This window comes from Anastrepha ludens, chromosome 4, assembly GCF_028408465.1.
Source record: "Anastrepha ludens isolate Willacy chromosome 4, idAnaLude1.1, whole genome shotgun sequence".
In the NCBI taxonomy this organism is placed as follows: Eukaryota; Metazoa; Arthropoda; class Insecta; order Diptera; family Tephritidae; genus Anastrepha; species Anastrepha ludens.
This window is the reverse complement of record NC_071500.1, coordinates 48,594,547-48,611,068: the sequence shown is the minus strand read 5'-3', so window position 1 is coordinate 48,611,068 and position 16,522 is coordinate 48,594,547. Positions and strand designations below refer to the sequence as shown.

Below are 16,522 nucleotides of genomic sequence, written 5' to 3'. Positions count from 1 at the left end.
AACCAACTATTTTCCTGATGCCAACTATTTTCCAAGTGTTGAGTGCTTTTGTGACTTTCCAATAGGTAATTCTTGGAATATTCACCCAACTATTTACCCTGCATTTAGCTTCTGCCCAGTTGAATCAAGAGTATGGCTCTGAATCGTGAAAATCAACTGCCGACCCCGCCCTAGTTGAAAAATTTCAGAACCTTTTATTCCAGAGTGACCCGTAACCGAGCAAAGTACAAATTTATTTGTTGCACTAAGTTGGTTTAGATTGTTAAGGCCTTCGTACACTAGTTTTGATTCCACGTAATGTGAAGCTCGTGTTGCGGCCGCCGTAGCCTAATTGATTGCTGCGTGACTACCATTCGCAAGACGTAAGTTCGAATCTCCGTGAAACACCAAAATGAAGAAAAAAAATGTTCTAATAGCGGCCGGCTCTAGGCAGTCAATGGCAAACCTCCGAGTGTATTTATTATAATATCTACCATTCGAGACGGCTTAAAACTGTATGTGCCTTCATTTGTGGAACAACATCAAGACGCACTCCACAAATAGGAGGAAGAGCTCGGCCAATCTCCTAAGAGAAGTGTACGCCCCAATTATATTTTAATTTTAATTATTCGAATAAAATATTAACCGTTATATTTTTTTCCTCATTCATTCCTCTCGCGAGCATAGGGCCTCGACAAGATTCAGTCTTGCGTAGGTTTTGTTAATCTGATTTGATTTCTGACAGTGTAGGTGATTAGCCTGTCGGTACCTTATCTGTTATATATTGTATTATAATTATCTCCTTGGTTGTAGACGTGGTAGTGTGGTTATAAACAGCGATTCACATTTATTTTCCTTGCCATGGATTCTAAGTTAGTTGATTTCTGTTTACTAGAACTGATATTGCAGGGGACGTACAATATAACGAATTTTATGTTGTGCTCCTAACTCGTAAAATCGAAAAATTCCTTAAATCAAAGTATATTCCTGTAATGAAAAACCAGTCATAAAAAACCATTTACCGTTCGGCTTTGATTTGAAACTGTAGGTCACTCCATATGGGGAGCAACACTAAGGCGCGCACCACAAATAGGAGGAGGAGTTCGAAAGAAAAGCGAAATATGTACTGTATACGTATGTGTATATTTTTTTCATGATAACAAGAAAACCGGAACTCCGCATTTTACGACGGATACGGTCTTAAATGAAAATCCATTGGTGGAATCTTTCAATTTGGCTCCCAATGATAAACACTTTCAAATTATTATTATTCTATTATTGTATTATTGTATTATTTTTATTATTACGTATTACAGGATCCAGCCCTCGAAGTGTAACCAATTAAAAAGGCCATAAATTTAGTTTGGAAATTTATTTTTATTCAATTCAAAGTAAAAAATAATACAAAACTAAGAATAAATTTACTTTTTCTCAATATGACCGTCTGTCTGCCTTGACTGTGGCCTAAATAAACGAATCGCATGCTGCCCGAATGCGACTTGCAGGTATTTTGGCCCACACGCAGGCAATGGCTTTTTTCAGCGCCTTGAGACATTTAGTTTGGGCCTTGCTCTCCAAAATGGCCCCAAGAGAATAATTCATCGGACTCGAGTCTGGCGAATTTGAGAGCCATCGAGCGGATGCTTCGAAGTTCTGAACGTTGTTTTTTAGCCATTCTTGGTTCACTCGAGCTTTGTGAGACGGTGCCGAGTCCTGCTGAAACGTCCATGATCTGCCACCGAAATTATTGTCTGCCCACGGCTTCAAAGCCAGAACACTTTCTCAATAATATTTCGCATTTGCCTTGACGCCAGGCTCGATGAAAACGATTGGATAGCGCCATCGGCCAACCGATGGCTCAAATTCTTATGTGAACAGTTGACAAAGTCGGTTGGGCATTTACGAATTGCTCAATTTGAAAAATTTTCTCGTCAGAAAACTCAATGTTCCAAAATTGACCGCTTTCAGCCACGCGAAGCAACTTCTTCGCTCTCTCAAGTCTGACTTGTAGGTGCTTTTGTGTGAGATCATGCGCCTTTTAACTCCTGTAAGACTGGACTTTGAGATCATTTTTTAGTATGCGACGGATGCTACGGTGAAATATTTTCAGTTCTTTCTTTCTTATTTTTGAACCATTTCGTGTGACGTTGCAGTCTTTTGATGGCCACCTGCAGGACGTTTCTCATTGCTACCAGTATCATTGTAACGAGTAATGGTGCCAAACACAAAAACATTATTTACTTTAAAGTGCTCGAGCTCACGAACAATCGCTGGTTATGACTTTCAAGCCAAATATAATGCAATCACACTATTACGTCTGAAATCCATTACTGATTTTCTTTTTTTCACTCTCGGCAAAATGCTTCCACGCGCTTTTTAACAATACTCTGGACTGTCATTTAGTCAACTAACAGGCAGCTGATGCACGTGCATCAGCTGCGCGAGCAGTCTTAAGTTGGTTACACTTCGACTCCCGGACGCTGTACAGTTTTTATTAGAATTATTCATTTTCTTTAAAAAATAATTTATTTATTTGTCATTCATCAGTAGGTAACCTTTACGTATTAGCGTTTGTGAGGCGCAACAGTATAGAATTTGTCAAGTTCTTAAATTCTTAAATTGCTCTACACATCATTTGTACGTTCTAAAACGGAATATGCAACCTTCATCGCGAGTCGAACCTATCAATAATGTTTTCATTGGTGTTGCTCTAAGTTTCCTTCGTTTTCATGACCCCATACTCTCATATTACTCTAGATGCCTACTTATCATTTTTAAATCTCTACAGTCTCTATTTAATACCTGATATAAAGCCCTTCGTAATTTAGATTTTTTCCCAGATTGGCTTTACAAGAACTTTGTACACAAGAAATGCACGCGTCAAAAGATATACTCGTATATTTATTCCTTCCGCAGTGAAGCATAGGGCCACCAATCATGATCAAATTCAATGCCAGTTCAGAATGTTGAAAGATTGACTTTGCTTCTTCTAAACACTCTTTCATTAAACTTCTTAATTATGCTTATAAATAAGTTGATTTAATATGTTTTGTTACATTTTTTTCTTACGCGTATCTTAGTATTAAGATTATGACTAGTTGCTTGCACGCCACACTGCCTTTATTTATTAACTTCTCTATTTCAGTTGACGGCCAAAAGCACTTCGATGCGCTTATCCGCAAAATACTTTACGGCTCTAATGAAGACTATCCCCGCCCAAAGTATTTCTCCCTCAATCGTGGTCAAATGTTTCCCGAGAAACTTTCACTCATGGACTACCGCTTCGATGAGGTGGAAAACTGGTGGACCTGGCAAAAGTCCAGTGATGACCCCACCGCAACAACAAACGTTTTCCCAGAGCATGCCATCATCAGTGAACTCATCGTACCGACAAAAGAATCTGGTCAAATTACCTATTGGCAAGAGTTCTGCATCAACAAATCGTATCCGATGCTGGTTATTGGGCCCACAGGCACAGGCAAGAGCGCTGTCATAGCGAGCAATCTAAATGCACTGCCAAAGCATACAAATCTCGTCAATATTGTAAACTTTTCGGCGCGCACAAGTGCACAACTGGTGAGTGAGTAAGAGTAAACGGCCAACTAAAGGCCAAGAGTGAGTGGAGCGAAGATGAATTGATATACGAGTGGAAGTTGCTTAGAAATTGTTCAGTTATTACAGCTATTTCGGTAGCTCGTTTGCCATTGCAGCTGCTGAGACCCCTACAAATGCTAAAATTGGCAACAGCACGACACTACTTGACAAGAACATAAGAGTACATAGATGTGCATGCATATACTTATGAACTCGCAGTTGTGTATGTGTATGCATGAATGTAAGTAGGTGGTTTGCATGGGAGTAAGTTTGGTAAGCAATGCCACTAGAACTGGCGACAATGCGTACGTGGAGTAGGTACTACATTCTGCAAGCGTATGTATGCACGTTTGTATGCAGTTGTGTGCAACAGTTTATTTGAAATCTCTCCGCCCGCATGTCTAGTGGTTGCTCCTGTGTGGTTGCCATTGAAATTGAGTTTGGCAGTAGTAACCACAACGATATCTTCTTCAAACCGCCAACAACTTAATGACCTGCAAGCTTAACTTTTCTACCAAAATGCTGTTTGCTTTGGGCCAAATTCAAAATGGGGTTCATTCAACTACTGCTTCCATTGTTTTACTACCATTCTGGTTGCTAATCAACTTGCCCAACTAAATTGCGCACCATTCAGTTTTATCTAAGCTGTCCGAAGTTTTTGTTTATATTCATGTTTGCTTTTTTTAATATTTCACAATTTGACATTTACTTTTCCATTCACTCCGACAACCTTTTTTGGGTAGTTTGCTAGTTTTAGATGGTTTGCTTTATTGCTTTTAGTTTAGCGCGCTGATTATGTTAATCAGTTGCGTTCTCTGTTTGGATTTAAATCAAAACTCGCTTTAATTTACATTGTTAAACATTTTTTGTTAAAGATTTTCGTTTTTTTTTTCAATTTTAACTCGCATACAAATGAATGATAATTTCTTCCACTAGCATTCATTAATCTATCAACGACCTATTTCATCAGCTTATGCATGTTGTCAATATTAAAATATTAAGTGGGACAATGGTATTGTTCGCGTGGATCGCGAACTTTTACGCGCTTATTCGGATGGATGTTCTGAAGCGGCAATAGCAATAGCTTAATTATGCAAATTGAAGTAATTTAAAAAAAAGTGTGGGTATGCTGGGTAGTTTGTAATTATGTATGTATATATATTTTTGAAAAGTCGATTGATCAAACGGACCCCTTTATAAATACCAAATTCAATAATTTGACTACCCCTGATTCTTAATATATTCATTTACAAATTATATTATAGTTACTTCAGTAAAACGGATTCTATTGCATTTTGGTTAGATTATGTTGATCACAATTGGTCCATATTCGGAGGTCTCTGTGGACACGAAATGCCAAATTGTGTGGTAGTCGACACTGGACATTCAACATCAAAGATATAAAATCGTATTTATTTGTTCTATTTAGTTCATACTCGAAATATTAGTTTATGGAAAAAGATGTCCATTAGTTTTACGCAAAATGTTTGCGTAAAGGATTTAAAACAGTTTTATGGTCGATCTTTAGCTCTTGGACGATGCTACGACTACTAACATGCCCGTCAACTTCGATTGATTCTGTGAATTTTCCGACATTTTTGACATTATTGACATCAAAACTGCTTGAACGGAATCGACAAAACAGAAATTAAAAACTAGCTGTTACGGCATCGGCACTATGAACACCACTCACAATTTCAGTGCCCTGGCTTGCATTTGCACCTTTATCAAAGAAAAACGGTAAAATGTACCGAATGTTCTCTTTGTTGACAAACAAAAAACAGCACAAGACCTTTCCTAGTGGGAAATGTCCCCTTAACATCGAGCGTAAACGTTAAATTGTGTGATCATACATATATGCATATCAATGTATCTGCCTGATAACACTGGAGTTGGAATATTGCGAAGAATCGTATTTATGGCCCTATTAGGGGTATATTCTGAATATACTAGTATGTATGTATTGGGTTGAGGAATAAGTTCGTAGCGTTTTTACCGAAGCCTTTTATTTAGACAAAAAACAATAATTATATCAACAACTCAATTAATCAATTATGTATACGCTGTTGCTGTTTACAACCTCTTCCCACCTCTTCCCACCTCTCGATCACCTGGTGTCAAAGAAGTTGTTCAACCAGTTTTTAAGGACCTCTTTGCTATCGAAGGTTACGCCCTTCATATGGTTTGGCAGGGAGCGGAAAAGGCGGTAGTCGGTCGGTGCAAGGTCCGGAGAATACGGCGGATGCTAAAGGTCCTCCCATTCGAGTGCGGCTGTGACGAGTTGTGCAACATGGGGCCTGGCGTTGTCGTGAAGGAGTATGGTTTGACCATGTCGATCAGATCTTTTCAGTCGAATAGCCTCATTCACGCGGTGTAGCTGGTCAATGTACAGCTCTTTGTTGATCGTGGCATTCTTTCCGAGTATTTTCAGTTCACCATGCCCCCAGTCCCACCAAACACATATCATGATCTGCTTTAGATGAAGATCTGGCTTGACTCTCGGCTTTGGCATATCTCCTGGAGCCATCCGCTTCTTTCTTTGCTTCGTATTGATGTGTAGGCACTATTGCGCATCTCCCGTTTATGACTGCGTGTTGCTTGATGGTGGGTGAGATGTTGAAAAGCAATTTTAAAGCGACTTTTTTTGAGCTCGTGAGACACCCAATTTTTCAGTAAATCCCATTAAATGAAAGTAATTTAGAATCATTTTATGCTCATAGTTCGTTTTTTCCACCGGTTCACGACTGGTTTGGTCTTCATCGAACTCGCAAGGCCTTGCGCTGCGAGATGTGTCATCGACGTCCAAGTCCCCATTTTTGAACTGTGCAAACCATTTTCGTGCTGTAGACTCGTCTATGACACATTCTCTATACACGTCGCAAATGTCCCGGGCTGCTTCAACAGTTTTGTCACCTCAACCAAGAGAAAAGAAGACCAAGTGTCGAAAATGATGATTTTTGCCTCCTGGGTAATCCATTTCTAAGCCTCACAACTAATAAAAAATTAAATAACTCAAAAATACAATTAAGATAGTTTTGTAGAGCAGAAAGAGTTCTATCGAATTTTCCCTTCGAATTCCGATCGTTTGCCAAACAACAAACAAATTATTGTAAAATTAAAAAAAATATAAAAACGGTATGGTCCTCTTACCCAACGCAGTATATTAAGGATGTCCTCGGATACGGGGATTTTTGGTTTTGTAATCTTTATATAAAAAAAATCAACACCTACTTTAACTTTGTAACAACTACGAGGGTTGCCTTAATATTTTGCACCCAATAATGGAAACCCAGTAAACTTACCTATAATGAAAATCGCTTTATTGTTTTTCAAAATATTTTCCGTGGAAGTTAATATACCTCTGTACTCGTTTGCATCAATTTACAAAGCACTTTTACCACTCAAAAGAGGATAACTCCAAAATGAGTTTTTTAAAGCTTCAACAGCTTCTTCGGGCGTTGAAAAGCGTTGACTTCGTATTTTATTTCTGATGCTCGGGTATAAAAAGAAATCATTGGTCACCAAATCAGTATGGCATAAAACCCATTAATTTGATCTTTTGAGTGCTTAAAAACTCTCTGAGTGTGAGCCGATGCGTTAGAGCTCACATTGGCTTGGTGAAGGATGATTCGTATTTGGTAAAGTTGCTACATTACCAGATTTTCCGAAAAAACAGGCAACCATTTGCTTTGAGGTACAAGCAACTTCTGTTGGATTTAGCTCAGTTTAGAATGCCCATTCTGTCGATTGCTGTTTGTTTCTGGCTCATATGCATAGATCCAAGATTTGTTACTTACTACAATATCATAGACGCGTTTTGAACCACTACGGTTGAATTTCTTCAACATTTCCTTACACCAATCGACATGAGTCCGTTTTTGTGCAATTTTCAAATTATGTTGTGTGCAACGAAAACATCTCTTGACTACCAAATTTTCTTACAATATAAAATGTATGTGTGGTCCCAATAATACCCAGGGATATCTCAATCTCGTCATATTTCACAACAAATAAAGCTCGTAAGCGAAAACGATATATCTAAGTTTTTGCTAAAAAATACCAAACGTTTTGATAAACTTTGCATGTAGTTTTGCAAAGGCACAAAATATGAAAAGCCATCCTCATATGAATACGTTTCTTCATGTTTTATTTGTTTTTGCTCATGTTTCATTTTTAATATAAAAAGGGATACTTGAATATACATATATATATGCCTCTGTTGTTAAAAGTTGCCGTGGCTTGCTTAAAGCCGACTACGTTCCACTTATTCGGCCGAAATTGTACGAGATTAAAAAATACTTATATGAACTTATTTCAACCACAAATTATGTACATTTGTTTACTTTTTTCGTTTTTTGCAACGATATTTTTTCGACATTGCTTTATTAGGTACAATGAAAGGAGTGGACACGCTTTTTTTGTATTTTATGATGAGAAATGAAATAAAATAAAACAAATAAAATATCTGCATACTCTGTTCTTGCTATTGCGCAAAATATTATGAGCGTTCTATAGCTTTATAAAAAAGCCCGTATCTGTATCAAATAAGGTGTGAGGGACTGTGTGTACATCATTAATATGATTAACTGCGTATATATTTAACTAATTTTTTTTTTTTTTTGTTACTAATGAAATAAATAAATAAAAAATACATTTAAAATTCATTCATTTACTAAATACTTGCAGTAGGCGCTTTCCCAAGTAATATTGATGCATTTTCTTCGAATTAAGTTGTAACAGAATAGTGAATATTTAAGTACCGGGATCCTACAAATCGAAAAAATTTGCAACCCTAGCGTAGCAGTTGGGGTATTTGCATATTAATAAAACACTATTTGATCAGCTGCTTTAAATATTAAATTACTTTATTGATTTCCAAACTTTTAAATTAATCTAAGATTTTACTTTTAAGTTCCCCATTTTTAACTATGATAAACACCCGCGCTATTGCGATGATCGGTCGTTAACCATAAGAGAGAGAACATAATAAAAAAAAAAAAAACGCAAAGAGCTATTGACAGATTGCATGACGGGATGAAGTTACCATACTCGTCTTAAAGCAATGGATAACAATTTGTTTCGATTAGCAGAGGTGAAAGTAGCTACCAGAGAGCAGAATGCGTGGAATCAAAGGCTTATTAAGTGACTTAATTCGTACATACTACTGTGGGCAAAAAGTAAGGTGAATTTGGTTATAAAATGAAAAATCTTTATTTATTCTTGTAAATCCATTTCATCCCCTTCAAAATAATCCCTTCTCAATGAAATACACTTATGCCAACGATTTTTCCAATCCCCGAAACATGCCAAATAGTCCATTTCATGTATAGCCATCAGCACCTTCTTCGATTCAGCTTTTATATCCTTAATCGACTCGAAACGCGTTCCCCGGAGTGGTCTCTTAAGTTTTGGGAATAGCCAGAAGTCACTCGGAGTCAAATCAGGCGAATACGGCGATTGCGGAACGATATGCGTGGAATTTTTGGCGAAATGGTCACGAAGAACGAGTGCAGTGTGAGACGGTGCATTATCGTGATGTAAAAACCAAGAGTTGTTAGCCCATAATTCTGGTCTTTTTAGACGAATTGCTTCACGTAAACGACGCATAACGCTCAAATAATATTCCTTATTAACAGTTTGGCCAGGTGGAAGGAATTCATAGTGCACCACACCACGAAAATCGAAAAAAACTGTCATCATGACGCCTTTAGCACGATATTCGCTTGGTTGGTCGGTTGTTTCAGTGTTGTAAGCATAAATCCAAGTCTCATCTCCCGTAATTATGCATTTGAGCTTGTCCTGATAGTCTGAAAGCATTGTTTCACACACATCAATGCGACGACTTTTTTCCAAGAAATTGAGAGTTTTCGGTACCAAACGAGATTTGACTTTCCGTAGGCCCAAATGGTCTTTCGAAATGGTTTTCACAGATCCGTCTGATATTCCGATCATATCAGTAAGGTCTTTAACAGTCAACCGACGATTTTTGAGCACTAACTCCTTCACTTTATTGACGTGTTGGTCATCTGTTGACGTCGATGGTCGTCCGGAGCGCTCCAAGTCATCAACACGTTCTCGACCCTCTTTGAAGTCTTTGTACCACTTATAAACATTTTTCTGCGACATTTTCGAATCACCAAATGCCTTCTGCAACATGCTAAACGTTTCCGCAGCCGAAATTTCATTCCGCAAATAAAATTTGATGGCACTTCTCTGCTCAATCAAATCAGACATTGTAAAAATCGAAAAATGCACTCTTGGTCGTTTGGTAAACAAAAGCGTAAATATATTACTGATAATGACATTCACATCAAAGTTGGCCCAGATGTTATTAACAGTGCTGCCAACTCATGAAAAAAATAACTAGAGCGAAATTTTAATCCCGCGAAGTTTGACAAATAAATTCACCTTACTCTTTGCCCACAGTAGTATACACAAAATCAGTCGGAGCGCTGCAAACATAATATGCATTAGCATTAATATAAAGAATTCAATTTAGTGAGGGAATCACATTTTTAAGTGCTTGACATCTTTGATATGATTTATGTATAAATTGTTTATGTATAATTATTAATTAATTAATTAATTAATTAATAATTAATTACTATTTATGTATAATTCTATAACAAGATGGCTTATGAAGTTGCGAATACCTATTGTGTTTCTAAGTTAAGCAAATACATTACACCTGCCATTTTCTGCGATGTAAATCTAAAATTTTGCAAATTTCTGACTTCTGTATCCTCTTCTTTTTGATTGGAGCGATAACCGCGATTTTGGTCGCGTTGAACAAAACACGGCAGTCGTTTCTTTCTAGTGCTAACCAGCGCCAGTTGGACACACCAAGTGAAGACAAGTCCTTCTACATCTGATCTTTCCAACGCAGAGGAGGTTTTCCTCTTCCTCTACTACCACCAGCTGGTACCTCATCGAATACTTTCAGAGCCGGAGCGTTTGTATCCATTCGGATGGCATGACCCAGCCAACGCAGCCGCTGGATCTTTATTCACTGCGCTATGTCTATGTCATTGTAATGCTTCTACGAGTATGTAGAGCTCATTGTTCCATCCCTTGCAATACTCGCCGTGGCCAACGTATAAAGGTCCAAAAATCTTCCGTAGAATCTTCCTCTCAAACACTTCAAGTAACACGTCAGTAACGCTTTATTCTCAATATCGTTATTTTTCTGTTGTTAAATGTACTCTTTCTTGGCGCACGATAAGCAGAAAAAAGGTAAAAAATTTAGTTGAGATAAACCGTTTCGTCGATAGACTTATTGTTGTTGCTCAAATTAAAAATATTGTCTTTATATATTGATCGAAATGAGGAAGATTAATAGAAAGGTGGAAGATGAAATTGTTCCTTTATTTGAAAATTGTCGCTCATCGTGGGAAATAGCACAACATTTGGAAATTTGTTATCAAACCGTACTTCAACGACGGAACATAAAGGCTCCAAAATTTACAAAAAGCCTCCCCAATCTACTTTCGAGCAAGTAACTAAATCACCAAAAGAAGTCGCACAAAGATTAAAAAATCGGCAAGCAGAGCACTGAAAAAATCGGAATAGAGGCCACCACCAAGTCACAAAAGTCAGCATTATCTGACATAAAAGTGAAAGCGAGGTTTAAATTCTGCGATAAATACAAACACTGGAGTGCTGATGACTGGAAAATAGTGATATCCTCTGAGGAAATATCTATTAACCGTTTTCAGTCGGATATGAAGCCATACCACTGGCGCCGACCGCGTGAAAAGTTGCAAACGCATGAAGTAAAGCAAATGATGAAGCATGGTGGTGGTAGCCTTATGGTGTGGGGCTGCTTCACGTGAAAATGAAAAAATAAGACTATTTGAATATATCACATAGCAATCTGTCGGATTTAGTGATCAGAAGAGGTTATATTTCAGCAAGACGGCGACCTGAGACATACCGCGGAAATTGTTGAAGAGTGGAAAAAAAATCAGGACTTCCAGCTTTTAGAACGGCGGGAACAGAGTCCTGATTACGAGTGGGCTATTATAAAGAAACGGCTAGCATGTCCTGAAATGGTTCCAAAGAACATTGCCGAGTTATGGTCAAGAGTTCAGAAGGAATGGTGTGATCTTCCACAATAACCAATAGAATAACGGGTTGAGAGCATACCGAAATGTACGAATAGCACAATTAAAGCTAAATATCTTCAGGCAGTATACGGACTACTCTGACAAAAAACTCAAATTCTTTTGATTTGATACATTCATTGAGCCAGCTTGCGTTACTCTCGTAAGAAGTGAACCGCTCTCCAATAAGGGCTGACAGCATTGATCGGAACAGATGGTAATCCAAAGGTGCAATGCCTTGGAAATACGGCGGATTTCCCAATTCAGTACCTCTAAATATTTCTGGGCCGATTTAATATCGTGTGGCCTGGCATTGTCGTGCAGCAAAATCAGTTTGTCATGTCTACCGTCCTATTTCGGCCGCTTTTCTTTGAGAGCTCGATTCAAACGGTAAGCTGCAGTCGGTAACGATCGCCAATGATGGCTTCAGGTGGTGCATGAACATTTTTTTCGCTGTCGATAGACCTGGTTAACCTGACAGGCTCCAACATTTTCGACGCTTAGAATTATCATAATAGATATATTTTTCATCGCCAATGACGACGCTTTACGAAAACCTTTTCTTTTCTACCGCTCAAGAAATATCTCACCCGTGACCAAAGGTCTCTCGATATCTCTCTTCTTCAATTGATGTGGCGCCTAGTTACCTGCTTTCTGGACTATTCCCATCGCGTGCAAACGTTTACCGACGTGAATCTGTCAACAGCCAACTCTTTAGACATAGCATTAAGAGTTCGTCAATAATTGTTGTAGTCGAGTATCTTCGAATTTTTTCGGAGTCCCTTCGCGATCTCTATCATTGACGTCGAAATTGCCACTTTGGAAGCGTCGAAACCACTCTTTACAAGTTGTATTTGATGGGGCGTGATTACCGTTATTGATCAATATACACGTTTCAGCTGAACTTTTCTTTAAAAGGTAATAATGAAGCATGACTTTCCGCAAATGTTTTTTTTTTCAGATAAAATATGATCTTTACGCTTCAAACGAATGTCAACTATACCTTCAATATACACCTCACATATACACCTTCAATCAGCAGTACAGGGTGAACGATATGAAGTGTTACCAACTTCACACTGTTTGTATCTGTAAAACAGCTCATGACATCAACGTCAAAATTGTTCTAATGACAGTTCAATATATTGTTTATAAGCCATCAAAAGCATTTGCGTCTCAGTTTTGTTGAATTTTTTTTTCTGTGATGGAATTCAAATGTAATAGTGTGATAGCGTTATAATTGGCTGGAAAATCATAACCAGCCATTGTTCGTGAGCTCAGTCACCTCAAAGTGAATAAAATGTTTGTGTATAGCACTATAAAACGTTACAATGATACTGGTAGCATTGCAAAACCCTACGGAGGTGGACCAAAAAAAAACCGCAACAATGCCAGAAATGGTTCGGAAAGTGAAGGCTCGACTTGAACGAAATCCACGTCGATGTGGAAGAAAAATGGCCAAAGAACTGAAAATATCGCAAGATAGCATTCGACGCATATTGAGGTCAAGGCTTACAAGTTCCAAAAAGCACACGATCTTTCACCCCAACCTGGCGAATTTCCTAACATTGTGTTTTCTGATGAAAAAAATTTCCCAATTGAGCAGTTCATAAACACTCAAACCGATCGTGTTTACTTGACCGAACGCTCATGCGAGAATTTGAGCCTACGTATGGCCACTCGAAGCAATTTCCCATCGCAAGTAATGGTTTGGGCCGCAGTGACCGCTGATGGACGCTCTCCAAACGTTTTTATCGAGCCTGGTGTCAAAGTGAATGCGACTTCTTATCGGGAAAATGTTTTAGAAGCTGCTTTAGAGCCGTGGACACGTTCCAACAGGACTCGGCACCGTCTCATAAAGCTCGTGTGAACCAAGAATAGTTAAAAAAGCATGTTCCACACTTCATTTCGTCCACACAATGGCTTTCGAATTAAAATATGCCAGTATGAGTGCGCTGAAAAAAGTGATTATACGAGAATGGGCCGAAATACCTCAAGATCACATTAGTGCATCATGCAACTAATTTTTTGACCGTTTGAAAGCTATAGTCAAGGCAAGAGGTGGTCATATCGAGCTAAAGTGGATATATGTATGTTAAAGTTGTAATCATTTTTAAACAGTTTTGTCTTGAAAATCAATAAAAACTAATATCACAGGTATTGAATAGGTAACACTTCATATCGTTCATATCGTTACTAGAGCGAACACAAAAATAGTATCAGCAGCGAGACCATTTTTACGAGGGCGGAAACTTATTCTCATACTCAATAAGTTTTATGGAATGAAAGTTATCGCAGAGTAAAATTCGCTAAATAGAATTTTTTGTTATATTTAAATATCTCTTTTATTTTGAAATATTTTTTAACCTTGAAGTAATACGTTTTATTTCTTAATAAAATGGCATAGCATTATTGTGAAAAATTACAATCGACATTGGATGTATGTATATAGCAAACATTTAGCCAGATCTGTGCGCCACTGTATATCTAATCATGCATACATACCTACATTCATAAATTTACGTTCGTTTATTATGCTTATACTTTATTGACGTCACTCAATTGTCGAATTCGTAGTGAAGTAGTAATAGAGGGATAGTGTACATCGCGCTTAAAAGCCTTGTTTTCACTAATTTTAAGGATCACTACTTGTGTTTTGAATACAATCAAGTACCAACATTTACGAACAATTTAAAATTATATGCACTTACACCTTCAGTATCCATTTTCGAAGCTACGTGCCTTTATTTTTTTCAAAAGCTGTTTCCAGTCAATATCATTCGAGTGCTCCATTCGTTTGATACAAACGAGCTTTTCATTCAAATTATTTAGTATGATGAAAAAGGCATGCAAATGAAGTACTTGAGAGCAAACGAGTGCAAAGCAACTTAGTATTAGAGCGAGTATTGGCATACGAGCCCCTGCTAAAACAATGCTCCCCACTCGTGGAACAGTGACGCAACAGAATTGAGTTCACTAAATCTACGTTGAAAAGAGTTATTTATTGTGATCTCTGGCCGCTACATAACATAAATTACAAAATAAAAGATGTTTTTCGGAAAAAACTTATTCGCTGCGGTCATTATATTCCAAAAAATCGTTTTGTAGTCCGATTTGTTTCATACCCAAAATGCATATGAGTATGTCTTAAGTACATGAACGGAAATGTTTTTTAGATAAATGAATCATCTAAGAAGCTGGGGTCTGAATGATCTCAAAATCGTATTTGTGACCAATTGGGTTTGACGCAGTGGTCAACATATTTGGAGAAATTATGAGCTTATGGTCCGACTTGGGTCATATTCAGACCGCTCATAATTACGTTAGAGGAAATATTTTTCAGAAATTTATAGAAATTATGTTAACAAGCCGATTCGATTTATCATCGGAGTCTATAGTTAATACGAAAAATCAACTTTGTGGTTGACATATTTATGGAAGTTTGATTTATAAAAGCATATTTATGTCTTCGCAATAGATTTCCAAGAGACTACAACATTTTGCGAATCCGTCGCCGATCGTACATAGTCTAGGTTAGGTTAGCATAAATGGTTGCCCTTGCGAGGGGCCTACTTGGGGAAATATTCAAAATACGTCCGTTGCGATGCCATACAGGGGAAAGGAGAAGGAAAGGAAAAGAGAGAAAAAGGGTCGTGAAATTAGAGGATGACGACCAACAGTAGCTAATTTATGTTCGTATTATCTGCTTCAAGCTACTTATGAATTTCACTAGATATGTGATATGTAATGCCGCAATATCCACAGGTGTAGCGAAAAAAAGAGAGCCCAGATGTCTAAATCATTGCTCGATGAGAGCAAAGCAGCTGAGAAGAAAGTGTTGAGGTGATTCCATCCCGTCCTCCGCCTCGTCCTCCAGCTTCTGTAGAAAGAACTTGAAGCTATCCCAAGTCTCACCGCGTGGACACCTAATAGAAAATTCTTACGGAATACCTACCAAATGCGAGGTTAGCCTTAGCAGTTCCCTCGAGCGCCCTTCGTCCTAACCGTGGCCAGAAGGACGTTTGCGCACTAGCCCAGTGCTCGCCAAATTGACGCGAGGCCCATCTTTCCAGTAGCAGACCACAGGTTTTTAAGCGAACCATCAGATCAAATCGTCTATAGGGTTCCCTGTCTAGCCAGCTCATCAGCTCCGCAGTTTCCCTCTATGCCGCTGTTACCGGGAACCCAAATAAGCCGGGAATCGAAGTATTCGGATGCAATCGAGGGAGATCTCAGGCATTCCCCGACTAATCGAACGAAGAAACAACGAACCCAAGGTCCTAACTGCCGCTTGGCTGTCGGAGTAAATATTTACATCCTTTAAATTAACTACCGAAGTGAGCATCCAATCCACTTCTTCCTCAATTGAGGGGAGAAAAACTCTATGTATTTTAAGACGAATTCGTAAATAAGACGAGCTCAGTCTTTAGAGGATTTTTCGAGAAACCGCGATTTGCGATCCATTTCACAACTACCATACATTCAGATGGGAAGGTTAAGGATATTTCTCGGGGCGACTGAACAAAAGGGCATGATCCTCCTATACTAAGGCGCAAAAACTTGATAACATGATTTTCAGCACAGCCTGAATTACAACGCTACAAAAGTATAAAATAACAAAAACTTAACGTTCAAGATGAAGAGAATATAATGCATATGCAGACGTACTCTTAGAAATTCACAGCAGGAAAATGCCCAGTTGAAATGTTCAGAGTAAATTTAATTCAGTTAAGGGGTGCAGCTTAAAAGTATTCTGGAAGTTTTACACGCTACATGCTTAAACACAAGAGAAATCCAAATGAGTAATTGAATCTTTATTCGATTCCCCAGTTTGATCCCAAGAATAA

General features: G+C 38.2%; 1 protein-coding gene across 1 annotated transcript in view; it reads left to right on the top strand.

Moving 5' to 3' along the window:
* Positions 1 to 16,522, top strand: part of LOC128862224 (dynein axonemal heavy chain 3) — a 279,729-nt gene that overhangs the window by 131,638 nt on the left and 131,569 nt on the right. The window contains exon 37 of the mRNA XM_054100729.1: positions 3,125 to 3,555. Within this exon, the coding sequence (XP_053956704.1) occupies positions 3,125 to 3,555 (431 nt within the window). The remainder of the gene's footprint in view (positions 1 to 3,124; positions 3,556 to 16,522) is intronic.